The sequence below is a fragment of the Pseudonaja textilis genome, chromosome Z (assembly GCF_049901715.1).
Source record: "Pseudonaja textilis isolate UNSWEBS1 chromosome Z, rPseTex1.2, whole genome shotgun sequence".
In the NCBI taxonomy this organism is placed as follows: Eukaryota; Metazoa; Chordata; class Lepidosauria; order Squamata; family Elapidae; genus Pseudonaja; species Pseudonaja textilis.
In genome coordinates this window covers 126,810,521-126,838,308 of record NC_142008.1, presented here as the reverse complement: position 1 = coordinate 126,838,308, position 27,788 = coordinate 126,810,521, and the positions used below count along the sequence as shown (strand labels likewise).

The following is a 27,788-nucleotide window of genomic DNA, read 5'->3' as shown; positions in this document are numbered from 1 at the left end:
GGCTGAAATTTTTTGTGTGTTGGGAATAATAAGAGGTGAAATTGCAAAAGAAATCAAATATTTAATTTTACATAGAATAACCACAGCAAGGATGTTGGAATGTTGCTCAGTGCTGGAAGGGAGATCAGATGGCAACAGATAATTTCATAATCCAGAAGATCTACGACTGCGCGGAAATGGATAAACTCACCCAAAATTTAAAAGATAAGGAAGACTCAAAATATTTTACAGTTTGGGAAAACGGATATAATTGGATAAAGGATAGAAATCTGTCGGTAAACAGATAGGCAAGGGAAAAAATAAGAAGAGGTCATGATAGGAATATATACCAGATATAGGAACTAAGTATTGGAAAGCTGTTTGATTAAAAACACACCGTCTAAGCAATTAGAAATGCTTGTGTTTTTACGTTTATTGGTTATGTATAACTTTTTGGTTTCGTATTTTATGAAAGGTTTTGTATTATGTATATATTTTTTAATGTTTAATAAAGTTTAGTTTTAAAAAAAGAACATACAACTTACAACATTGACTAGTAGGCTTTTTTTTTTCAAGGGGCAACTGGAAAGAACTGGACTTTCTGTTTTTTCTTTGAAGACGTTTCGCTCTGCATCCAAGAAGCTTCTTCGGCTCTGACTGGATCCTTCCATTCCCTGCCATCCAGTCAGAGCCTATGAAGCTTCTGGGCTAAGAAGCGAAACATCTTCAAGGAAAAATCCAGAAAGTCCAGTTGCTTCTTGAAAGAAGCACCTTTGCAACAACCATGACCTGGATGATGAAGAATCTCCATAGATATTTATCTATTGAGTAATAGGGACCTTAGAGGGACCCTCTAAGGTCCCTATTACTGGTTCAACCTGCTACTCAGGGCAAGGAGATCCTATATGATTCCGGACTTTCTTCTGGTGTGATGAGATGGCTAAATAAAAAGAACAACAGAACAACAGAATAGAATAATCAAGGGATGCTGGAGGTTCTCCGGTCCAACCTCCCACCCAAGCAGGAGAAATAACAGAATAACGGGGTTGGAAGGGACCTTGGAGATCATCTAGTCCAACCCCCCTGCTCAAGCAGGAAGCCCTATACCATGTCAGACAAATGGCTGTCTAATCTCTTCTCAAAAACATCCAGTGATGGAGCACCCACAACCTCTGGTGGCAAGCAGTTCCACTGTCCTCACTGTTAGAGAGTTTCTTTTTAATTCCAGGTTGCTTCTCTCCTTGTTGAGTTTCCATCCATTGCTTCTTGTCCTTCTGTGGCTTCCAGGAACAGGTTGACCCCCCTCTTCTTATTTTGGGGCAGCCCCTCAGATGTTGTAACTCTACCATGTCATCTTCCTTAAATGAGGTGCACCCCAGGGGTGTCAAACTCAAGGAAACTTCGGGCCAGCGTGGCTTCGGCCCAGTCTACCCAGTGCAAAGAGCAAACATGCCAGCAGTTTGGAGTGGGGTCAAGATGGCCATGCCCACCGCATTGGTCACACCCGCACGGTCAGCCAAGCCTGCCTGCCCGCACCCGAGGTCAAGCACTGCCCAGATGCAGCCCTCAATGAAATTGAGTGACCACTCCTGACGTATCCAATTCCTGCAGCCATCTTCTTTCTTTTAATGACCCCATAAATCCCTTGCACGGTGGCATCTGGGTAACCGAATGGAGCTGAGTGTTTACTGGCCTGATGCCCTTCCTGTTGCAGGTGCGGAGTTTTATTCAGCAGATATATTATTACATATTTACTTCAAACTGGAAATTCAGATTCACACAGCATTTCTACAGGTCACAGGATCTGCTACAAAATTAGAGTTATCCTTCTTACTAACCCACATGTGCAAAAACACACATGCAAAAACACGCACACATAAGCACAAACACACACACACACACACACGCTGAGTATTTACTGGCCGGATGCCCTTCCTGTTGCAGGTGCGGAGGTTTTTGTTGTTGTTTTTCCAGCAGATATATTCTCATTGTGCCCAGAGGGAGAAATGTCTGGGAAATATCTACCTAGGATCGAACTCACAGGCTCCTGATTTTGAGGTGAGAGCTCCACCTCTAGGAAACCGCACCACTCACCCAATTCCTGCAATTCTTCTTCGTACATTTTAGCCTCTAGCCCCTGAATTATCTTTGCTGCTCTTCTCGGCATTCTTTCTAAAGTCTTATTTTCTTCTTCAGATTCTGCTTAAGATGGCTGCCATTGTCTCCTAGCACCCAACGGGAGCTCATGGAATGAAGCCCATCCTCCTTTTCCAAGCTGCAGAGTCTTTCAATTGTCCACTCACCTTGGTGTGTCCAAATTTGTACTGGCTATGGTCGATGTCCAGCGAGCTTAGAAGTTTCTCAGCCCCCTTCCGGCTGTCGATGAACTGACCCTCCGGAATGGCCGCTGGGTTTAGGATGCGGTACCTCAAAAGGAAAACAAGGAAGGGCCGTAAGTCCCTCTTCTCATCCAGTGCCCAATACAGGGAGTACTCGACTTACAAACATTTATTTAGTGACCATTCAAAGTTACGTCGGCCCTGAAAAAAAGTGACTTACTGCCGATTTTCCCACTTACAACCGTGGTCGCACTTACAATCCACATGGTCACGTGATCAAAATTTGTGCACTTGGCCGCCGATTCATATTTATGATGGTCATGTGATCACCGTTTGCGACCTTCCCCACGGGCTTCTGAAAAGTAAAGCCAATGGGGACAGCCGGATTCGCTTAATGACCACATGATTCATTTAACAACGGTGGCAGAAAATATCGTGAAATGAAGCAAAACTGACTTACCAACTGCTTTGCTTAGCAGTGGAAGTTTGGGGCACAGTTTTGGTTCCATATGTAGAGGACTACTTGAAGATCTGATTGAATTTGACAGCTTAAGTCTTTTAAATAATTGGCAAACCAACATATTGAATTTTTCATTCAGAAAACACTTTTTTTTAAAAGAAATAAGCATTTTATCATCATCGTGCTCTTTTAACAACCCCATAATCCCTTGCGGGATGGAGTCTGGGCTATTAAACGGTGCTGAGTGTTTACGGGCCAGATGCCCTTCCTGTCACCAAGGCGGAGTTTTGTTCAGCAGATATATTCTCATTGCTTCCAGAGACAGAAATATCTGCCTCTACCTAGGATCGAACTCACAGCCTCCTGATTGTGAGGTGAGGGCTCCATCTCTACGCCACCGCATCACTCTTTAGAAATAAGCACTTCTGCCAGCGTAAATAAGAAATGTGCCCCTTTTCACTTTTACGTAGTACAGCTAGTCCTCGACTTACAACAGTCCATTTAGTGACCATTTTAAATTCCTGTGGCACTGAAAAAAGTGACTTATGACCATTCTTCACACTTTGACCGTTGCGGCATCCCCACGGTCATGGGATCAAAATTCAAGTCACTCACATTTATGACTGTTGCAGTGTCCCTGGGCCACCTGATCCCTTTTTTGCGACCTTCGGACAAGACAAGTCAATGGGGGGAAACCAGATTCGCTTAACAACTGTGTTCCTACTTTAACAGCTGCAGGGATTTGCTTAACAACTGTGGCATGGAAGGTCGTAAAATGGGGCAAAATTCACTTGACAAATGTCTCACTTTGCAACACATCAACTGTGGTCGCAAGTTGAGGACTACCTATAGCCATTTCTGTAACAGCAAACCTGTCTAATCGGTAACCCCCCCAAATCAAAGTTTCATTTTTTTCTCCACCTTGAGCACAAAATCCAGAAACGGTTTCCAAGTAGAAATGAAAGTCATGGCAGGGATGTTGTTGTTTTTTCTTCCTTTAATCCTTCCCCAAAGCCCCCCCACCAAACTCCTGAAGTCCCGCCCTACCTTTGCCGGAAATCCCGTAGAGGATCCGGTTAGGGAATCCTTTCCGGCAGATACGGATCCCTTCCAACACGCCGTTACAACGCAGTTGGTGCATGACCAAAGGATTGTCTATCATCCCTGGGGAAGAAGGAGAAAAAGCCGGCATGTGCAAAAGTAAGAAGCCAGTCCTCACTGAGGAAGTATCGGAAGACGATGAGGTGACCTCTCCTAACGGGATGTCATCCGTAAGGATTACCGGTTCAGTATAACCAGCGTTTAATATATGTGGGGATATGCATACTTCTGGATTTATTTATTTATTCTGTTATATTATGTAGTGTATATTGGAGGTGATGACACGAGAGCTGAATGCAATGAAATTTCAATTTAATGTATGCCAATTAGTGTACATTCAAAGTTATTATTCTAGTCTAGTCTAGTCTAGTCTAGTCTAGTCTAGTCTAGTCTAGACTAGACTAGTCTATTCTTCTGTTCTATTCCATTCCATATTTTCTATTCTATTCTATTCTATTCTATTCTATTCTATTCTATTCTATTCTATTCTATTCTATTCTATTCTATTCTATTCCATTCCATTCCATTCCATTCTATTCTATTATTATTCTGTTCTACATTCTATACTCTATTCTATTCCACTCCATGGGGCAAAACTCACTGAATAGTTGTCTCACTGAGCGAAGGAAGTTTTGGGCTCAATCGAAGTCATAAACCGAGGACTACATGTAGTTATTATTACATCATCTTTTTTAAAAATGATCCCATGATCCCTTACAGGATAGAGTCATCCATGACTGACTGCCGCCTCTCCTGAGATCAACCACAGCCCAGATGCGCCCCTTAATGAAATTGAGTGACCGCCCCTGACGTATCCAATTCCTGCAACCAGCTTCTTTCTTTTAATGACCCCATAAATCCCTTGTGCAGTGGAATCTGGGCTACTGAATGGAGCTGAGTGTTTACTGGCCTGATGCCCTTCCTGTTGCAGGTGCGGAGTTTTATTCAGCAGATATATTATTACATATTTACTTCAAACTGGAAACTCAGATTCACACAGCATTTCTACAGGTCACAGGATCTGCTACAAAATTAGAGTTATCCTTCTTACTAACCCACATGTACAAAAACACACATGCAAAAACACGCACACATAAGCACAAACACACACACACACACACACACTACTTATTACCGTATTTCCCCATGTATAAGCACCCCCTTTGTATAAGCCACCCCCCCAATTTTTGGACTGTGAAGTTTTGAAAAAAATATTTTATTAGAGAAACAAGTTATGAAGAAAGAAAATTTACAAAGAAACAAAATTTGACGTCTAGATCTACAACTTCGGTCATGACGCCGAAAGCGGTGCGGGCGACGCTAGCAATCTACGCATCGGAACGAGAGTAGGAACGAAGCATTCAGGCCGATGCCTAGCGTATGCATTTCTATCGCGTACTCGCACTCGTATCATCACGTACAATTTTTACAAAAAGTATAGCATGCTGCTGGAAAACCAGTTTATTCCTACTTTATTATTTTATGCATTTTTCACGTATAAAAGTGTACCTGCTTTGTATATGCCACCCTCTACTTTTGGGCTTGAAAATTTTGGAAAAAAGGGGTGGCTTATACATGGGGAAATACGGTATCTGTGCATTTTCTCACTTAGCAACATACATTCTTGGACTCAATTCTGGCCGAAAGCTGAGGATTCCCTTTATTGATAGTGTCTCGCTTTATATTTATGTATCATTAGCCACCCAGAGTTGTTAGGTGAAAACGGGTGGCTGTGGACGGCTCGCCACGAAGACCTAGTAAATAAATGCCCCCTCCAGGGTGGGATGAGGGGTGAGGTCTCACCTGGGGTTTTGGTCTCGTTGGGGATAATGCAACGGACAAAGTGAGGATGGGTGGAGCGCAGGTTGGTCATCAGTTTGTTGAGGTTCTCCTAGGGGAGAGAAGGAAATGGGGAGTTTTAAGTTTGGCTGGAAAGGAGGATTAATGGGCTGGTGGGGAAAACTGTGGAAGGGGCGGGGGAAGGGAGAAAGCGGGGAAGGGGAGAAATGCAAAAATGGACCGATGGGATTCAGAGATTGGTGGGGAGGATTTCACTTAGGCAAGAGAGAAAGGAGATAAACAGAGAGGATGGATGGATGGATAAGGGAAGGGAAGGAGAGAGGGAGGGAGGGAGGGAGGGAGGAAGGAAGGAAGGAAGGAAGGAAGGAAGGAAGGAAGGAGGGAGGAAAGTACAGAAGGAAGGAGAAGAGGAAAGGAGGAGGAGAAGAAAGGAGGGAGGGAGGAAAAGAGAGGAAGGAAGAAGGAGAAGAGGAAAGGAGGGAGGGAGGGAGGAAAGACAGGAAGGAAGAAGAAGAGAGAGGAGTAAAGGAGGAGGGAGGGAGAAGAAGAGAGGAGAGGAAGAAAGGAAGGAAGGAAGAGGGGGAAGAAGGAGAATAGATAGGAAGAAAGGAGAAAAGGGGAGAGTGGGAGGGTGGAGGGAGAAGAGAAAGGAAGGGAGGAGGGGAGGAAGAAAAGTAGACAGGAAGGAAGAAGAAGAGGGGAGAGTAGGAGGGAGGGAGGGAGGAAAAAAGGAGGGGAGGGGAGGGGAGAGAGGAAGGAAGGAAGGAAGGAGAGAGATATGGAGGTAGGGAAGGAAAGAACCATGGAAGCAAGCAAGGAAAATGAAGAGAAGAAGACCAATGGATTTAAAAGAGAAAGAAAGAAAGAAAGAAAGAAAGAAAGAAAGAAAGAAAGAAAGAAAGAAAGAAAGAAAGAAAGAAAGAAAGAAAGAAAGAAAGAAAGAAAGAAAGAAAGCGAGCTGGGCATCACAAAGAATCCTTGCGTGACCCTTTCCAAAAATCTCCACTGAAGGCAAACTCAAGACTTAGGAGAAACCGGCCTTGGCAAAAGCCTTCAGGGAAACGGCCACCTAGATTTTGCTCGGCTCCAGGGGTGGGCCTCCTTCTTCCAGCCCTTTTTGTTTTCTCCTCGGGTGCAAGGGGCTGGTGAAGGCACCAGAACTGGGGATCCGACGATGCCTCGGACGGAAGCGGATGGTCCAGAGCGCACAGGGAACGGTACAAGCGAGGTGACCCTTGCAAAGAAAGCCCCTGAAAGTCCCACCGATTTTTGGATTCCCCTTACCCTGTGCAAGGCCGACACGGTCTGGAAGGAAGACCCCTTCTTCTTATGAGTACCCTTCCCCTTGGACTCCAATGCTGCAGAGGAGAGAAAGACAGAAGAGGAACCAACGTGAAAAGCAATCCAGTGGATTCTGGCTTTATCTTGCACTACAATTCCCATCCTATCCCAAGGCTGGGGAGGATGTGGGGTGGAATTATTCCACCCATCTGGAGAGAGGGAAGGCGGAGTTATATTTTTAGGGATAAATCAAATCAAAGCCATCGATTCATCAAGAAGACAGATACAGATGAACAGAGTTGGAAGGGACCTTGTAGGTCATCTAGTCCAACCCCCCACCAAGCAGGAGACCCTACACCATTTCTGACAGATGACAGTCCGGTCTCTTCTTGAAAGCCTCCAAGGATGAAGCTCCCACAACTTCCAAAGGCAACTTCTGTTCCATGGGTTGATTGTTCTCACTGTCAGAAAATGTCTCCTTATTTCCAGGTTGAATCTTTCCTGGATCAGTTTCTATCCATTATTCCTTGACTTCAGGTGCTTTGGAAAATAGCTTGACCCCCTTCCTCCTCTCTGGGGAGAAAGCTGCTATCCTGTCTCCCCTGGTCCTTCTCTTCACTGAACTAGCCATGCCTGGTTCCCACAACCATCCATCGTATGTTTTAGTCTCATAAACCATAAGCAACTATGTGATATTAGGCCAGATTAACTGCCTACTTACTTAAACATAGAGATAGTTTTCAACATATGACCATTCATTTAGTGATGGTTCAAAGTTTTGAGGACGCTTAAAAGGATGATAGAAGAGAAGAGAAGAGAAGAAAAGAGAAGAGAAGAGAATGAATAATAAAAGATAGAATTAGATTAGATTAGAATAGAATAGAATAGAATAATGAAATTTAGAATAGAATAGAATGAATAATAAAATATAGAATTAGAATAGAACAGAATGAATATACAATTAAAATAGAATAGAATAAAAAATAAAATATAGAATTAGAATAGAATGAATAATAAAATATAGAATTAGAATAGAACAGAATGAATAATAAAATATACAATTAAAACAGAATAGAATAAATAATAAAATATAGAATTAGAATAGAATAGAATGAATAATAAAATATAGAATCAGAATAGAATGAATAATAAAATGTAAAATTAGATTAGAATAGAATAGAAGATAAAATAAAATAAAATAGAGAGATGGAGAATAGAATAGAATAGAAGAATAGAATAGAATAGAATAGAATAGAATAGAATAGAATAGAATTTGGAAGGGACCTTGGAGGTCTTCTAGTCCAACCCCTTCTTGGGTAGGAAACCCTATATACCACTTCAGACAATCTCTTCTTAAAAACTTCCAGTGTTGGAGCAGAGCACCCAAAACTTCTGGAGGCAAAAGCTGTTCTACTAATTAATTGTTCTAACTGTCAGGAAATTTCTCCTTGGTTCCAGGTTTCTTCTGTCCTTGATTAGTTTCCACCCGTTGCTTCTTGTTCTACGGGGGGTGGGGGGAATATAAGAAAAGTCCAGCTGCCTTTTGGAAAAAAAAAAAACCACTTTTGGAAGTCGTCTCTTCCCATAACCTTCATAAGAACCCTGTGAGGTAGGCCACGCTGCTATCCTAAGGGCACCGAGTGTGGTTTATGAAGAACACGAACCTATCTCTCTCTCTTCACTCTACGCCCATCCCACGTCCCGTACCGGTCACACACCCTCCCTACTCTGAGGGCTGAGGAGCTATGGCTCCTTCTGCTCACAGCCTTCAATCTCATAGACCGGGTTGTTTGAAGGCATCAGGGCCTCCTCTCTTATCTCCTCCTCCCCACCCACCCCGCCCACGTGCCCATTTTCCTTACGTGCGTCCGCTCCGGCGTAGTTGGCAAACAGGTTGGCAAGGAGCTTCAACGCTGACTTCTGGTAGAGGCCGACCACCGTTTCGTTGAGAGGGTCCTTGTTCTTCTGGAGCCACCCGTTGATGTTGTAGTCCACGGTGCCCGCGTAGTGGTTCAGGGCAAAGTGGGCCTCGGGTTTGCCCTTGATGACCCGCGCTTTGCCGAAGTTGGCCGATTTGCCCAGGTGGTTGTCGTAGAGCTTGGCCTTGAAGGTCATGTCGGTGGCCTTGGGGAACATGCATTCTTCTTCCAGGATGGACATGATGCCCATGGGCTGAAGAAGAAGAAGACCAAGGTATTACAACCTGAGAAGCTCTGTCCTTCAGGATCTCGCCGAGGGTTAACACGAATGGCGTTAACAGAGGGATAGAATCAAGACCACGTCTGTCGTAATAGAGCGGGAAGGGACACTGGAGGTCTTCTAGTCCAACCCCCTGCTCAAGCAGGAGACTTTATACCAGGGGTCTCCAACCTTGGCAAGTTTAAGACTTGTGGACTTCAACTCCCAGAATTCCTCTTCCAGTCATCTTAGCTCAGGAATTCTGGGAGTTGAAAGTCCTCGAATCTTAAACTTGCCAAAACTGAAGATCCTTGCTTAAAGCTTCAATTCCACTGGACAATCCTTTATGCCAGGGGTCTCCAACCTTGGCAAGTTTAAGACTTGTGGACTTCAACTCCCAGAATTCCTCCTCCAATCATCTTAGCTCAGGAATTCTGGGAGTTGAAGTCCTCGAGTCTTAAACTTGCCAAGGCTGAAGATCCTTGCTTAAGAGCTTCAATTCCACTGGACAATCCTTTATGCCAGGGTCTCCAACCTTGGCAAGTTTAAGACTTGTGGACTTCAACTCCCAGAATTCCTCCTCCAATCATCTTAGCTCAGGAATTCTGGGAGTTGAAGTCCTCAAGTCTTAAATTTGCCAAGGTTGAAGACCCTTACCTTACACCATATCAGACAAATGGCTGTCCAATCTCTTCTTAAAAAGCCTACAGGGATGAAGCACCCACAATTTCTAGAAGCAAACTGTTCCACTGGTGAAAGGAATGCACTACCTGACTCTGTAGTTACATCCTCAAACCCCAACTCCTTTAACCTCAAACTATCCACTTTTGACCTCACCCCATTCCTAAAAGGTCTGTAAGGGGGCGTGCATAAGTGCACCATTGTGCCTCCTGTCTCTGTTCTATTGTCCCCATTTATTCGTACCTAATTCCTGTATCCTTACTCATGTTTATACTTATACCTAACATCCTGTAAGCGACTGACAAATCAAATCAAATAAATAAATTGTTCTCACCATTAGGACATTTCACTGGAAGTGTTAGCACCATTTTATAATGCTTTGATAAGACCGCGCTTGGAATGTGGCATCCAGCTTTGGTCATTACGCTGCAAAAAAGATGTTGAGACTTTGGAAAGAGTGCAGAGAAGAGCAACGAAGATGATAAGGAGGCCGGAGGCCAAAACATATGAAGAACGGCTGCGGGAATTGGGTATGTCTAGTTTAAGGAAAAGAAGGATTGGGGTGACATGAAAGCGGTCTTCCAATATTTGAGGGGTTGCCACAAAGAAGAGGGCGGGTCCACCTAGTCTCCAAAGCACCAGAAGGCAGGACAAGAAGCAACAGGTGGAAACTCATCAAGGAGAGAACCAATCTAGAACTAACTTCCTAACCGTGAGAACAATTCATCAGTAGAACAGCTTGTCTCCAGAAGACGTGGGTGGTTTTTTAAGAAGAGATTGAACAACCTTTGGGTGAAATGGTCTGAGGTTTCCTGCTGGACTAGAAAGCCTCTGAAGCCCCTTCCAACTCTGCTATCCTGTTCAAGGGTGCTGATGTTGGCCCTAAAGGCATTTGAGGACTTCCAAAAGTTGAGTTCTACTAGCCCAACCTCTGATCCATCTTATAAGTCCAATATAGAACCATTCATTCCTCATATAAGATTTCCTCCTGGGTCTCCAGAGGGGTCCACCACCCTCTGGCTGGAATCAGGAAAGATGGACATAGATAGTTTAAAGAAGAAGTTGCATGGAGAAGAGTGAGGTACCTTCTCAATGAGGTCAATGCAGGCCTGGAGGTCCATGCCGAAGTCAATGAACACCCATTCGATGCCCTCCTTCTTGTACTCCTCTTGTTCCAGCACAAACATGTGATGGTTAAAGAACTGCTGCAGCTTCTCGTTGGTGAAGTTGATGCAGAGCTGCTCGAAACTGTTGAACTGGGAGGGGAAATGGGGGAGGGCGGGTGGGGGGAGAGAAATCAGCCTTCCTGGAGGTGACCTATTTCTGGAAGATTAGCCTTTTTCAGCACAGACCACCATCAGTTAAGTCAAAGCTCCAAAAAATTACTTCGACCTTTTTATAGGGCGTGGATGAATGGATGGATGGATGGATGGATGAGTGGATGTGGAAGGAAGGGAGGAGGGTGGGTGGGTGGCTGGAGAGGTAGATGGGTGGAAAAATGGATGTGTGTGTGTAGATAAGTGGGAGGGAGGAAGAGGGAGTGGCTGGTTGGGCGGGTGGATAGGTGAATGGATGGGTGAAAGGGAGGGACGTTGAATTGAAAACGGATGGGCGGATGGACGAATGGAAGGAAGGAAGATAGAAAAATTGATAGGTGGGTGGAAGGAAGGAATGGTAGAAGGAAAGGAGGGAGGAAGGAAGAGTAGGTGGATGGGTGGATAGATGGATGGATGGATAGAGGGTGGGTGGATGGATGGATGGAAGGAAGGAAGGAAGGAAGGAAGGAAGGAAGGAAGGAAGGAAGGAAGGAAGGAAGGAAGGAAGGAAGATAGAAAAATTGATAGGTGTATAGGTAGGTGGAAGGAAGGAATGGTAGAAGGAAAAGGGAAGGAAGGAAGGAAGGAAGGAAGGAAGGAAGGAAGGAAGGAAGGAAGGAAGGAAGGAAGGAAGGAAGGAAGGAAGGAAGGGTGGATGAATGGGTAGATGGATAGAGGAGTGGATGGGTGAGTATGTGGATGGATGGATGGATTAAAGGGAGGAAGATAGAAAAATTGATAGGTGGATAGGTGGGTGGGAGGAAGGAATGGTAGAAGGAAAAGGGGACAAAGGAAAGGAAGGAAGGAAGGAAGGAAGGAAGGAAGGAAGGAAGGAAGGAAGGAAGGAAGGAAGGAAGGAAGGAAGGAAGGGTGGATGAATGGGTAGATGGATAGAGGAGTGGATGGGTGAGTATGTGGATGGATGGATGGATTAAAGGGAGGAAGATAGAAAAATTGATAGGTGGATAGGTGGGTGGGAGGAAGGAATGGTAGAAGAAAAGAAGGGAGGAAGGGAGGGAAGGAAGGAAGTGTGGGTGGATGGATGGATGGATAGAGGGTGGGTGGATGGAAAATGGATGGGTAGGTGGGTGAATGGATGGGTAGAAGTGAGGGACATAGGGAGGGAGGATGGGTGGGTGGGTGGGTAGATGGATGGAAAATGGGTGGGTGGGTGGGTGGATGAAAGGAAGGAAGATAGGAAAATGGATTGATGGATAGGTGGGTGGAAGGAAGGAATAGAAGGAGGAAAGAAGAGAGAAAGGATGGAAAGGATGGAAGAAGGAAGGAAGGGTGGGAAAGAGAAAGAGAGAGAGAGAGAGAGATGGGTGGGCAGGTGGGTGGGTGGTCCCTCCATCCATCCGTCCATCCATCCATCCACCCATTTCAAGTGTACCCGGTTGTAGCCTGGCAAATTCTGAGAACTGCAGTCCCAAAACATTGGAGAAGCAACTTGGGGGAGATTGATCTATCCAATAAACAAACCAAGACCGTGACTCAAGAAGGAATTACTCACATCAAAGATCTCGAAGCCAGCAATATCCAACACCCCAATGAAATACTGTCGGGGCAGTTTGGTTTCCAGAGTGCTGTTGATTCTCATGACCATCCAGGTAAACATCCTCTCATAGACAGCCTTGGCCAGCGCCCCCGTGGAATAGTACACCTGTTTAGGAAAAGGACATTATGGGGAGAGGAAGCTTCCTTCTGTCCTAAATTCTCTGATAAAGTTCAAGAGAACTAGACTAAACTGGAATGTAGACTAGAGAAGATTAGAAAAGAAAATATAGACTAGACTTGACAATATAAAACAGAATAGACAATGTAGAATAGAATAACTAGAATAGACTGGGAAATATAGACTAGAAAAGATTAGACCAGAGTAAAAAATATAGAACAGAATTGAAAATATAGAATAGTATATGGAGTAGAATAGAATAGAAAATATAAAACAGAACAGAACAGAAAAGAAAATATAGAATAGAATAATTAGAATAGACTAGACCAGAATAAAAAATATAGAACAGAATGGAATAGAAAATATAGCATAGAATAGAAAATAGAATGGAACAGACAACAGAATAGAATAGAATAGAGTAGAGTAGAGTAGAGTAGAGTAGAGTAGAGTGAGTAGAATAGAATAGAATAGAATAGAATAGAATAGAATAGAGGGAAGACAGTAAATGGGGGGGAAGAAAATATGGAAGGGAAAAGAGGACAGTGAATGGAATGGAATAGAAAATAGAATAGAAAATAGAATAGAATAGAGAATAGAATAGAATAGAATAGAATAGAATAGAATAGAATAGAATAGAATAGAATAGAATAGAATAGAATAGAATAGAATAGAATAGAATAGAATAGAGGGAAGACAGTAAATGGGGGGGAAAAGAAAATATGGAAGGGAAAAGAGGACAGTGAATGGAATGGAATAGAAAATAGAATAGAATAGAATAGAATAGAAAATAGAATAGAAAATAGAATAGAGAATAGAATAGAGAATAGAATAGAATACTTTATTGGCCGAGTGTGATTAGACACCCAAGGAATTTGAATTAGACCCACAAGGAGACAATCTTGAGTTCTGCTTGGGTAGGTGGCCATAAAAACATCTCACCCCATTAAAAAAGAAAGAAATTATATGTGCACCTTGAGTTTGAATGTGAAAACTGGGTCCTCCTCATTTCTTTTTTCTTTTGTGGGTCGGTTTTTCTCTCTAGGCAGGTGGGATTCTTACCTGTTGGACATTTTGCCCTTTGGTGACGTACTCGTTCCCCACTTTGACCCTCGGGTGGCAAAGCCCCTTGAGCAGGTCTGCAGAGTTCAGGGCCATCAGATATGCCGACTTGTCAGCTTCTGCAAGAGCCATGGAAGTTGGGTTAGGAGATGGGGTGGACAAGTTGGAAAGAACTCAAGTGGTCGACGCCAACTTGATGTAGTTCAAGACCCAGTCCATAAAACATGCTTTTAAGTGGGCAGGCTGAATTATTATTATTATTATTATTATTATTATTATTATTATTATTATTATTATTATTATTACCATGTTTCCCCCCAAATAAGACCCTGTATTATATATTTCTTGGCTACCAAAAAGGGCACTAGGTCTTATTTTCAGGGGATGTCATCCACTGATTAATCTCATTGGCGCGCATCGCCCCTGGCCTGCTTTTCGCTGTCAGCTTTTTCTTCTACGGCCGGCAAGTCTTTCCTGAAGGCCTCTGCAGCCAATAACAGAGCTCCAGAAGAAACGGGCCAGTAAGGCAGGTGTCGGGGTGTGCGAGGCCTGGCTACAACTGTCCAAAGGTGAGTAGTAGGGCAGTTCCATCCTCCCATCCCCACCCTAGCTTAATTTTTACCCGTCTACTCTGGAGTGGGCGGGATCTTAATTGGGGCTTATTTTGGGGGTAGGGCTTATATTGGGTGCACATGTAAAAATCAAGCTAGGACTTCCTTTCAAGGTAGGTTGTATTTTGGGGAAAACAGAGTATTGTTTTTTTATACATGTTTTGGAGAACCGAAACATTAAGCTGCATGCCTTAATGTCTATGGAGATTCTCACCATCCAGGTCACCCTTTGCCTTTTAAATGCAGATGGAATGATGAATCTAGTCCTCATGGGTTTGTTCTCCTAGGTCCATGATGGCACCTATGGCATACGTGCCACAAGCGGCACACAGAGCCACTTCTGCCGGCATGCAAACTGCAGGCAAACGTGCCTCACTGCGCATGCGCGCGCCTCGCAGCTGATTTTTTTTTTGGCTGGTTTGAGGCCTTTTTCGGCTTGCCAGAGGTTTGAAAAAAAGCCTCTGCAAGGCTTTTCAGGTCGAATAATACGCCTTTTCGTCACTACCTGTAATACTGGAAGTGACGAAACTGGCACATTATTCGACCTGAAATTGGAGGATTACCCGTATCCTTTCAATAATTTTATCATTAACGGTGCATTGATAAACCTTGATATATTATTTCTCGTCGTTGTAATTTGGGGGCCGGGATGATGTCTTCCCCTCACCTTCAGTCCCATCAGGCTCAGCCTGTTCCTCTCGTTGCTTCTGCTTGAATTTCATGTTCCCGTAGTGCATGATGGCCCCCGTCAGCTTGTAGATGGAATTTTTCTCCTCTTGGGTGAACCCTAAGATGTCAAAGGCATTCTGGGTTTGGGGGGCAGGGGGGGGAGAAAAAAACGGAATGAGTTTTTTTTTCTCCAAGCTCAACCAAAGGAGCTCGCTGTAACTACATAGACAAAACAGGCATTAAGAGTTGTTAACCTAATCCTGCGTAGCTTTTACTCCGGTAATATCGCGCTGCTAACTAGAGCATACAAAACGTACAGCTCATCTGTCTGGAACCTGCACGACATATCAGATATTAACACAGTTGAGAAAGTCCAGAAATATTTCACGAAAAGAGTTCTCCGCTCCTCTATTCGTAGCAGAATACCTTATGCCACCAGACTTGAGATTTTAGGCTTAGACAACCTAGAACTATGCCACCTTCGATCTGAATCTAAGTATAGTACATAAAATTATCTATTGCAATGTCCTACCCGTCAAGGAATACTTCAGCTTCAACCACAACAATGCAAGAGCACACAATAGATACAACCTGAAGGTAAACCACACCAAACTCGATTGCAGGAAATACAACTTCAGCAACAGAGTGGTCAATGTCCAGAATACACTACGTGACTCTGTTGTTATATCCTTAAACCCCAAAAACTTTAACCTCAGACCGTCTACTGCTGACCGCATCCCATTCCTAAGAGGTCTTCAAGGGGCATGCATAAGCACACCAATGTGCCTACCATCCCTGTTCTAATGTTCCTTTTTATTAGTATCCATTTCATGTATTCATAATCATGTTTATACTTATACCTGTTATTTAATACTTGCTTGACAAATAAAATAAATATAAATAAAAAAAATTAAACAAAACCAACCAGCTATTCAAATTCCAACAAATAGATCTCTAAACTTGGATTTCTCAGATATAGGTTGGACTACAAGTCCCATGAGCTTGGGGAAAGTTCAGGGTGCAATACCGAAGTTTAAACATCTTGAACTACCTACCTGGACAACATGAAGACCTGTGAACTTCAACTCCCAGAATTCCCCAGCTAGGCACCCTGGATGGAGAATTCTGGGAGTTGAAATCCACAAATCTTAAGTCTTCAAGTTGTTGAGGTTCAAAGTCCAATAGTCTGAAACTTCTTGAACAAGGAGTATCCAACCTGAGCAACCTGAAGTCCAGTGTTCTTCAACTCCCAGAATTCCCCAGCTAGCCACCCTGGATGGAGAATTCTGGGAGCTGAAGTCCATAGGTCTTCAAGTTGTCTAGGTAGGACACCTCTGACTTAGAAGCCAAGTTGGAGAAACACTTAGAATATTACTCACGTCAGTTGCTAACAGTTCCTCAGCATCATCAATGGAAGGTACCGTAGTCTCTCCTTGGGAGATGAAGGCGTAGTCGTAAGGATTGTTGGTGACCAACAGCATATCTGGAAAGAGAAGGATGGGAGAAGTCGGGCGGTTACACAACATGGCCAACCTTCTCTTCCTAAATGGTTTATTCCATCACCAGAAGAGGACAAGGGCCGTTCTGAAATGGAAAGGAGGTGTTAGGAATATAAGTCACCTAACAGGTATTTGAGTTAGAAATATATAAACCAGGATAGACATTTTAATACTGTCTCTTTAAGAGCATGCTAAAAACTGCAATTAGGTGTGGTTGGCCATAAGATGGAGCCAGAAACCTGGGTTGTTTTAGTCTTAGTCTGAGTCTCAAAAGAGAGTATGTCTGAGTATCTCTGTTGTATCTGAGTATCTTCTGTTGGAAAGTATCGCCGTTGCTCCATTTTTCCTAATTGACTGATATTACTGGATTTGATGTAAATCTGATACTGAACTGTTTTTTGACACTGGAATTTGATATTTCGATTATCCCTGGATTGAAAAACTAACTGATTTACCTGTGAATGACTTTTGGACTTCTTATTTTGGACTTTGCTTAAACCTTTCTGGAAGTAAAAACCTATATTTACTGTACAGTGTATCTGTGTGCTCTGTGTCTATTATTCCAACACTATTCTCTATACATCTCCCTGTATGCACTCATTCTCCTAACAGGGAATTACCTCAACAGGAGGCTTCACCACTGCTGTAAATCTCAGAACAGGTCCCAACGAAACAATGAAAAAACCCTGTCGTGCAAACAATACACTTCAAGGATGCAGAAAGGAGGATGGAAACTAAGAAGTCAACCAAGCTGCCCTTCGTTCTTAAGAGAGAAGGTCTGGGTGAGGAGCATGATCTTCGACAATCATAGCCACCCCCTGCATTTCACAGGTGACACCATTCTAGAGGACAAGTGTCCCCAAAGAGAAGACAAGGTATTGATAGAAGAGGAGGAGGAGGAGGAGGAGGAGGAGGAGGAGGAGGAGGAGGAGGAGGAGGAGGAGGAGGAGGAGGAGGAGGAGGGAGGAGGAGGAAACGGGGGCAGTGGGGTCCTTGATGCTCTCTGAGCTTGGTGGTTTTCTTGCAGATGTTTCATGACCCAACTAGGTGACACCATCAGTACTAGAAAGCAGTGGGATTTGTGGAGTCGAGAAAAAGAGAGGAGTGGGAGGAAGAGAAGGACAAGTAAGAGGGGAGGAGGAGGAGGACTGTGGAGTCCTCTGAACTTGGTTGTTTTCTTGCAGACGTTTCATGACCCAACTAGGTGACATCATCAGTGCTAGAAGGGAGTGGGGTTTGTGGAGTGAAGGAGAAAAAGAGAGGAGTGGGAGGAAGAGAAGGAGGAGGAAGAGGTGGTGGTGGAGGAGGAGGAGATGATTGTGGAGTCCTCTGAGCTTGGTTGTTTCCTTGCAGACGTTTCATGACCCAACTGGGTAACATCATCAGTGCTAGAAGGGAGTGGGGGCTTGCTCTCCAACAACCAAGCTCAGAGAGCATCCAAGACTCCACAAGATCAGGTACCTTGCAATTCATGTGATATAGAGGATAATCTCCCTTACCAACCGGGGTATGTAATGATGGAGACAGAGGAACTTAAGACTAAGGTGAGGACAGCTTATCTCAAGGCACCAAACAGCCCAGACAAGTCTTGTTCTTAATGAAGTTCCACCATAATAATGGAATGTGCAGAAATGAATAGATTGACAGTGGCAATTAGAGAACAGGAAGAAAGAGATTATTATGAAATTTGGAATTTATTTTATGAATGGCTGGATAGAAGAGTAAGAAATTGAAATATGTAAGTATAGTATAATATACCATAACTGGTAAATGATTGAGTTAGATAGAGTAAGAAAATGAATGTGAAATATACCCTTGAAAGACAATAACTACAATGTTAATGATAATATAATAATTGACAAATGTGATATAAAATACTGATTAGAATGATTATAAGCATAAACAAGTAAGATATGTATGATAATGTTATTATGTGCACAAAATATATGTACCTAACTGACACACTGTTGAACAGAAAGATGGTTTATTTTTTTTTTGTTTTTGTTTTGGTTATAAAAATAAAAAACTTTATTATTAAAAAAGGAAGTGTTCCACCACAACTAATTTGAACGGGTGAAGAGAGACTCGATTCAACTCCTCCTAAGTCAAGAAGTAACCAGAAGAGATTAATCCCAAAGGTGCTTTTTCAAGAAAGAACTGGACTTTCTGCTTTTTTTCGAAGACATTTCGCTTCTCCTCCAAAAGCTTCTTCAGCTCTGACTGGATGGTGGGGAATGAGTCAATCAGAGCTGAAGAAGCTTCTTGGAGGAGAAGCGAAATGTCTTCAAAGAAAAACCAGAAAGTCCAGTTGCCTCTTGAAAAAAAAAGCACCTTTGGTACAACCTTGACCTGGATGACTGAGGATCTCCATGGACATTTAGAAGAGAGTGTTCAACTCAGCGAGACGAAGGCTCATCAACCTAGCCTGAAGGAAGCCTTCCCGACTTCAAAAATATGTGAACTCATCAGATCTGTACAAGGTCAAGATGGAAGAGATGTAGTTTATCGAACTAGTTTGGACAGAATCGTCTGATCCTCAAAAACAACGGACCAAAGTCTGGGATTACCTGAAAGGAAATTTCAGTGAAATAATAGAAGAATAGAATGGGAATGGAATAGGATATAGAAATAGAAATTAGAATAGAAATTAGAATAGAATAGAATAGAATAGAATAGAATAGAATAGAATAGAATAGGAGCTAAACCATATCATTTGAAGATAAGTGACTTTCAGTCTCTTCTTAAAAACATCCAGTGACGGAGCACCCACAACTTCTGGTGGCAAGTAGTTCCACTGGTTAATTGTCCTCACTATTAGGAAGTTTCTCCTTAATTTAATTAGTTTCCAACCGTTGTTTCTTGTCCTGCCTTCAGGTGCTTTGGAGAATAGCTTGGCTCTCTCTTCATTGTGGCAGTCCCTCAAGTACTGGAATAGTGCTATTATCATCTTCTTTTAAGGATCCTTACGGGGTGGAGTCTGAACGTGTTTATTGGCCGGATGCCCTTCCTGTCACCCATACGGAGTTTCGCTCAGCAGTTAAATTCTCGTTGCCTCCAAAGAGAGAAAAATATCTGCCGCTACCTAGGATCGAACTCACAGCCTCCTGATTGTGAAGAGGAAGCTCCACCTCTAGGCCACCATGCCACTCTCGGAACATGGCCATCGTGTCACCCCCTAATTCTTATTTTCTTTAGACTACTAGCCAACCCCAAATCCTTCATATGTTTTTGATCATCTCAGTTGCTCTTCTCTGAACATTTTCTACAGCCTCAACATCTTTTTTGTAGCACGGTGACCAAAATTGGCTGCAGCATTCCAGGTGTGGCCTTCACTAGGGTTTTATAAATTCGGGGAGAACGAAGGACTCACCCAACAGCTCTGGCTTCTTGTTGGACAAGATTTGGTAATAGATGTGATAATTCCTCTCAGCCTTCAGCTGGAAGATTACTCTGGATTTTTCCAGGAGATCTAAGGTGAAGATGGAAAAGGGGAGAACGACAAAAGATACCGAGATGGTGAACGTGCAGAAGAACTTTCCAAGAATCAATCGAACGTTTGAGAATTTTGGAACGCCAACACTCACAGGTTTCTATGTCGGCTGATGCCAGCTTTCCGGTTGCTCCAAAGTGAATTCGGATGAATTTACCCTAAAGAAGAAAGGAAAAATGGATTGAGAACATATAGAAGTTTGCAAAAATTAAGCACGATGGTCTTGGTAACCCAAAGAGGCCAAACCTTTTTCTTTCAGCCCAACTTACAAATCGGGAGGAGTTGTCATTCCTCAAGGTCTTGGCGTTACCGAAGGCCTCCAGAGCTGGGTTGGCCTGGATGATTTGATCTTCCAAGGTGCCCTATAGATGGGGGTGGGTGAGGGGTGGAACAGGATATATCAAAAAGTTAAATCAGGGAAAATGGACCCAAGTTTATTACATGGAGATGTTTTGCATTGGGGGGAAAATTAATACACCCCAACGACTTTCTGAGTCTATTCACACAATGCAGGGAGACCCAGCAAGGCAACTAAACGTGTTCCAGCATGTTTTCCCTTCTTTGAACAGTTTAAATAGCCAGCGCTGGTGCAGCCCATCATCCAGATAATCAGAGTTGGAAGGGACCTTGTAGGTCATCTAGTCCAACCCCAAGCGAGAGACCCCACACCATTTCTGACAGATGGCAGTCCAATCTCTTCTTGAAAGTCTCAAGTGATGGCGCTCCCACAACTTCCGAGGGCAACTTCTGTTCCATTGGTTGATGGCTCTCACTGTCAGAAAGTTTCTCCTTGTTTCCAGGTTAAATCTCTCCTTGTTCAGTTTCCGTCCATTGTTCCTTGTCTGGCCTACAGACATTTTAGAAAATAGCTTGACCCCTTCCTTCTCTCTGTGGCAGCCCCTCAAATATTGGAAGACTGCTATCCTGTCTCCCCTGGTCCTTCTCTTCACTAGACTAGCCAAGCCCAGTTCCTGCAACCGTTCATTGTATGTTTTAGCCTCCAATCCCTAATCATCCTGATTGCTCTTCTCTGTACTTTTTCTAGAGTCTCAACATCTTTTTGATAATGTGGTAAACAAAACTGAATGCAGTACTCTAGGAATGGTCTTACTAAGACTTTATAGAGTGGTATTAGTACCCCCTTGATCTCGATTGTATCCCTGTGTAAACGCAATTTAGGATTGCATTGGCTTTTTGGGCTGCTGCTGCACATGGCTGGCTCATATTTAGCTGGTTGTCCACTAAGGCTCCAAGATCCCTCTCCCAGTTACTGCTGTTGAGCCTGGTTTCACCCAGTCTATATGTGTACTTTTGGTTTTTCTTGCCTAAATGTAGGACTTTACTTTTCTCTACATTAAATTTCATTTTGTTAGATACGGCCCAGTGTTCTAGTCTGTCGAGATCCATCTGGATCTTGAGCCTATCTTCTTGGGTGTTAGCTATTCCTGCCAGCTTAGTATCATCTGCAGATTTGGTAAGTTCCCCTTCTATTCCCTCATCTAAGTCGTTAAGATATAGAAGAGTCCTGGGCCTAAGACGGAACCTTGTGGCACCTCATTGCTTACTTCCCTCCATGTAGACTTAGACCCATTAAGAACTACTATGCCTAACCAAAAAAAAAAAATTCATTTTGAATTTTGTCCAAATGGTTGTCCAATCTCTTCTTAAAATCTTCCAGTGTTGGAGCATTTATAAGCCAAACAAGCCAATGCAATCCTAAATTGTATTAATGGAGGGATACAATCCAGATCAAGGGAGGTACTAATACCAATCTATAAAGCCTTAGTAAGGCCACACTTAGAGTACTGCAGCCAGTTTTGATCCCCACACTATTAAAAAGATGTTGAAACTTAGAAAGAGTGCAGAAAAGAGCAACCAGGATGATTAGGGAACTGGAGACTAAAACATACAGTGAACATTTGCAGGAACTGGGCATGGCTAGTCTAGTGAAGAGAAGGACCAGGGGAGACAGGATAGCCATCTTCCAATATTTGAGGGGCTGCCCCAGAGAGGAGGAAGGGGTTAAGCTATTTTCCAAGGCACCTGAAGGACAGACAAGGAATAAAGTATGGAAACTGAACAAGGAGAGATTCAACCTGGAAATAAGGAGAAACTTTCTGACAGTGAGAACCATCAACGGATAGAACAGAAGTTGCCTTTGGAAGTTGTGGGAGCTTCATCCCCGGAGGCTTTCAAGAAAAGACTGGACAGCCATTTGTCAGAAATGGTGTGGGGGTCTCCTGCTTGGGCGGTGGGGGTGGGCGTTTGGACTAGATGACCTACAAGGTCCATTCCAAGTCTGTTAATTTATCTACCTAAAGTTCCCAAGGTTGAAAAACATTGAACTGGAGTATAGGTAGTCCTCAAGCATAGGGAATTCTGGGAGTTGAAGTCCATTCCTCTAAGTTCCTGTTGTGATTTTTTGGCACTGGCCCTTGCAGCAACTGAATCGGAGGAGGAGGAGGAGGAGGAGGAGGAGGAGGCATAGGAGTCAGGATCAGCATCAGGGCACCCTGGGAGCTTCTGAGGGGGAAGAGGGAATGGAGCTGGCAGAGAGAGAGAGAGAGTAGAGAGAGACAGAGACAGAGGCAGAGGCAGAGCCTGGGCAGTCCATCAGCCCCAGGTCTGGAGGTGGCTGATGAGGAAGGGGAGGAACTGAGTCCAGTGCCTGACGCACAGATGCGCAGAAGGCAGAGGAGAGGAGAGCAGTGGAAATCTATAGGCCGGTCCTTAGGACGGAAAATCCACTGCTGCTAGCGAAACCCTGGGGGGCAGAAACTAATAGATGTGGCAGACAACTATTCATCTTCCGGACGGACGGACTTGTTAGCCTGCGGTGAGAGAGAAATTTTTTACCGGGGCTGCCGGTGCCCCTAGTTAAAGGAATCTCTGAGTTCACTTCAGAGGGTTTGCCGTGTTTCGAGAGCTGGGTCAGAACAGTTCCCAAGGTTGAGAAACATCGAACGGGAGTATAGGTAGGCCTCAAGCACAGGGAATTCTGGGAATTGAAGTACCCTCTGTCTTAAAGTTCCCAAGGTGAAGAAACGCCACCTGATTGGACCCTCACCTTCCCCGTTGCAGCTGCTTGGTCTTTCTTGCTACGGTCCCCAATGGCAGCAATGACCGCAAAATATTGGATGACCCGCTTGGTGTTCACTGTTTTCCCGGCACCGGATTCTCCCCTACAGGTAGGAAAAAACAACACTAATTTCATTAAGGCCCAATTCACGGGACAGTGTTTATGTGAGCGGTAAGTAAGATCACCAGGCGGGGCCGGCTTCCGACAAGCAAGCTCAATGGGGGAAGGCCGGGATTCGCTTAACGACCGTGTGACCCACTTAACAACCACAGCTTTTCGCTTAGCAACCGTGGCAAACAAGTTGCAAAATAAGAGTTGGCTCAGGAAACCACTGTCTCGCTCAGGTACGGAAAGTACCCACTGCGGTCGTAAGTCGAGGACCATCTGTACATAAGCAATATTTAATTCAACCCAGGAGATATCAGAAAGCTAGGCTAGGTCAAATCTGATCAGTACAGGTAGTTCTTGACTTATAACAGTTCATTTAGTGACCATTCGAAGTCGCAACACCTCTGAAAAAAAAATGACACAATCATTTTTTGAATTTATGACCGTCGCAGTGTCCCCAGGGTCATGCGATTTACATTCGGATGTTTGGCAACTGACTCATATTTATGATAGTCGCAGTGTCCCGGGGTCACATGATCCTCTTTTACGACCTTCTGAAAAGTACAGTCCATGGGGAAGTCAGATTTCCTTAACGACTGTGCTCCTAACTTAACGACTGCAGTGATTCTCTTAACAAACGTGGCAAGAAAGGTTGCAAAATGAGACAAAATTCTCTTTAATAACGGTCTCGTTTAGCAACAGAAATTTTGGGCTCAATTGTGGATGTAAGTTGAGGACTACCGGTAATTGGATGGGAGACCATTCTAATCGTATCAATTATTGTCTTTTATATTGCATATTAATATTATATTCTATTGTATTCTATGATTTATGATGAATGTATTTTTATGATGACTATGATCATGATTTATCACTTATAGCTTTTATGTACAATGTGAGCTTACGCACCGAAGACTTGTGTGTCCAATCACACTTGGCCAATAAAGAATTCTATTCTATTCTATTCTATTCTATTCTATTCCATTCCATTCCATTCCATTCCAAATTCTATTCTATTCTATTCTATTCTATTCTATTCTATTCTATTCTATTCTTATTCTTATTCTATTCCATTCCATATATTCTATATTCTATTCTATTCCATTCCATTCCATTCCATATTTTCTATTCTATTCCAATCCATTTCATAAATTCTATATTCTATTCTATTCCATTCCATTCTGTTTCATATATTCTATATTCCATTCCATTCCATTCCATTCCTTTCCTTTCCTTTCCTTTCCTTTCCTTTCCTTTCCTTTCCTTTCCTTTCCTTTCCTTTCCTTTCCTTTCCTTTCCATTCCATTCCATTCCATTCCATTCCATTCCATTCTATTCTATTCTGTTCTATTCTATTCTATTCTTTCTATATTCTATTCCATTCCATTCCATCTTAATCCTAAATAATCCAGCACCATTTTCCAACCCAGCCCTTGCAAAATGTCTAGCGATCCCAATGAGAAAACAAATGTTATGTCCACATAGCTTCCTGCTTGGGTCAAGGACCGAAGAAAACCACTTTAATTTCATTGTGAGGAGACCCACCATCAAAACGGAAACCAAGTTCCATGGGATGGTAAGACAACCAAAGAGCATTGTGAAAGATCTCAAGGCAGGAGATGGGACTTACGTGATAAGAATGGACTGGTTCTCCCGATCTAGGGAAGAGAAGAAAAAGGGTTAAAAAGAAAGGGAGGGACACGAAAGCAAGGAAGGAAGAGCAGAAGGAGATAGACAAGGAGGAAGAGAAGGAGAAAACGGATGAGGAAGGGAGGAAGAAGATTGACAAGGAAGAAAGGGAGGAAGGGAAGAAGAAGATAGACAAGGAGGAAGGGAAGGTAGAGAAGGAGAGACAAGGAGGAAGAGGAGGAGGAGGAGAAAATAGACAAGGGAGAAGGGAAGAAGGAGGACATAGAAAAAGAGGAGGAAAAGAAGAAGGAAAAAGGTAGATAAAGAGGAAGAAGAGGAAAAGGAGAAGATTGACAAGAAGAGGAAGAGATGGACAAGGAAGGGAAGGAGAAGGAGAGGAAGGACAAAGAGGAAGAGAAGCGATAAGGAAGAGGAGAAAGAGTACAAGGAGGGAGAACAAGAAGAGAAGGAGGAGAGAGGAGGAAGAGGAGGATAAGAGGAAGAGGAAGGAGAGGAGATAGACAAGAAGGAAGAGGTGGAAGAGGAAGACGAGAAGGAGAAGATAGGCAAGGAAGTGGAGGAAAGGAATTAAAAGATAAAAGGAGGAAAAGAAGGGAAAAAATAGACAAGGAGGAAGAAGAGGAGTAGGAAGAGGAGGAGAAAAGGAGGAGGTAAACAAGGAGGAAGAGAGACAGAGAAGAAGGAGGAGAAGATAGACGAGGAAAAGGAGAAGATAGTCAGGAAGAGGAGGAAGAGGAGGAGAAGATAAAGAGGAAGGGGAGGAAAAGAGGAAGAGGAAAAGGAGGAGCAACATTTGACTTCCTGAAACCTTCGTTCTCCTCTGATGACAAACAAGTCGTCCCTTGTGGCGCCCTTGTCCTCTTTTACCTGTCAACATGTACTGATAGGCATTGTCGGAGATGGAGAAGATGTGGGGGGGAGCTTCACTCCGCTTCTTCCCTCGATAAGCAGCCACCACTTCTGCGTTGTAGACGGGCAACCACTTATAGGGGTTGACCGTCACACAGAAGAGCCCCGAGTAGGTCTGGAGAAAAAGAGGAGGAAGAGAAGTGAAGTTCTGGACTTCAACTCCCAGAATTCCCCAACCGAGCATAGTTGGAAGTTGAGGACTAGCTGCATTGTTGATGTAACTGGGATCACCTCTAAACACACAACCCACCTGGGTGTCAGGGTTCCGACGGACGCCCTAATTAATTCATGAGCTTCGAGCCAAGTTTCAACAGAAATCCAACTATTTATTAGGAGCAACATGTTGGTACTTTCCCAAGTGCAGTTGGCTCTGCCCCACGTAATTTACTGTCCACCTATGACCCTGTTTCCTCCCTCCTCCCAGGATGTGTCATAAATCACATTCTCCAATGGAGCACTTTCTCTGGCTGTAGAAAACATGGCTCTGTAATAACCTGGGATACAACCTGGAGAAAGGTATACGTGGAATGTGCTTCTGGTCATAGCAACCGAGCTCCTCCCCCGCTCTGCCTACGGCAACTCAAGAGCAGGCCAGGAATGCTTTACGAGTTGACACTGGGTTTTGCTCACCATCCCTAGATCCCTTCGGGGTAGAAGAAGGACCACCACGCAAAGTCACCCCTCCCTGTTCCTTGGCTTACGTAGATCATCCAGGAGGCATAGCGATCCTTCAGATTGTAGAGCACGGCTGGTTCGTGCAGAAAGGTCAGCATGGCCATGTCCTCGATCTTGTCGAATTTGGGCGGGTTCTGCTGCATGATTTGGTCTTCTTTGACCGTCACCGTCTGCCGATGAGAAGGAATTGGATCTTGAGGTTTTGGATTATCTTGGGCCAATCACCAGGAGATGTGGGAGTTCTAGTCCTTCCTTAGACTAAAATTCCTGACTGGGTGACTTTGGGCCAATCATCAGGAGATGGGGAGTTTGTGTCCTGTCTTAGGCATGAAAGTTGATTGGGTGACTTGGGGCCAATCACCAGGAGATGTGGGAGTTCTAGTCCTGCCTTGGACTAGAATTCCTGACTGGGTGACTTTGGGTCAATCATCAGGAGATGGGGAGTTCGTGTCCTGTCTTAGGCATGAAAGTTGATTGGGTGACTTGGGGCCAATCACCAGGAGATGTGGGAGTTCTAGTCCTGCCTTGGACTAGAATTCCTGACTGGGTGACTTTGGGTCAATCATCAGGAGATGGGGAGTTCGTGTCCTGTCTTAGGCATGAAAGTTGATTGGGTGACTTGGGGCCAATCACCAGGAGATGTGGGAGTTCTAGTCCTGCTTCAGGCGTGAAAGCCAGCTAGGTGATTTTGGGCCAGTCCTACTCTCTCGGCCCTAGGAAGCAGCAATGCTACATCCCTTCAAAAATCTTTGCAAGAAGCTGCCAGGAGTCCACGCCGGCTCAAAAGCGCACACCCACAAACAAGCACACAACACACACAAAAGGGAACAACGTTGCTTGATCCCCTGGAAGATTTATTACTGTCAGCTCAATAGATCAGATTAAGAAGACTACACCATGTTAAGTCGGCATTACAATATTATAATAGGAATGTAATATTGTAATAGCTATGGTGATGGTCCCACAAGCTTTAAAACATGTCCCCTTCCCCACCTTTCTCCCCATACAAATTGGGGAGGGGCTTCTCTGGAATAGTTTCTTATATTGTTTTCTTGGTCAGGGTTGAAGCCCCTCTTATCTGACCATTGTTTTGGTAGCAACTGTTCCTGCTGTCCATAAAGCCATTTTGTGTTTCTCAACCACGGCCATTTTAAGAGGCGTGGACTTCAACTCCCAGAATTCCCCAGCCACCCTGTGCCCTCTACTATTATTTCTTCTCGGTTTATCTA

At 43.8% G+C, this 27,788-nt stretch overlaps 1 protein-coding gene across 1 annotated transcript in view; it reads right to left on the bottom strand.

Moving 5' to 3' along the window:
• Positions 1–27,788, bottom strand: part of LOC113448734 (myosin-7) — a 51,135-nt gene that overhangs the window by 19,405 nt on the left and 3,942 nt on the right. Inside the window, 18 exon segments of the mRNA XM_087918188.1 lie at positions 2,283–2,406; positions 3,826–3,841; positions 3,844–3,942; positions 5,683–5,770; positions 6,964–7,037; positions 8,823–9,132; positions 10,905–11,075; positions 12,649–12,798; positions 13,870–13,988; positions 15,148–15,286; positions 16,529–16,632; positions 20,019–20,117; positions 20,233–20,296; positions 20,408–20,500; positions 23,206–23,320; positions 24,956–24,983; positions 25,843–25,999; positions 26,586–26,729. Coding sequence (XP_087774314.1) covers positions 2,283–2,406; positions 3,826–3,841; positions 3,844–3,942; positions 5,683–5,770; positions 6,964–7,037; positions 8,823–9,132; positions 10,905–11,075; positions 12,649–12,798; positions 13,870–13,988; positions 15,148–15,286; positions 16,529–16,632; positions 20,019–20,117; positions 20,233–20,296; positions 20,408–20,500; positions 23,206–23,320; positions 24,956–24,983; positions 25,843–25,999; positions 26,586–26,729 — 2,094 coding nt within the window.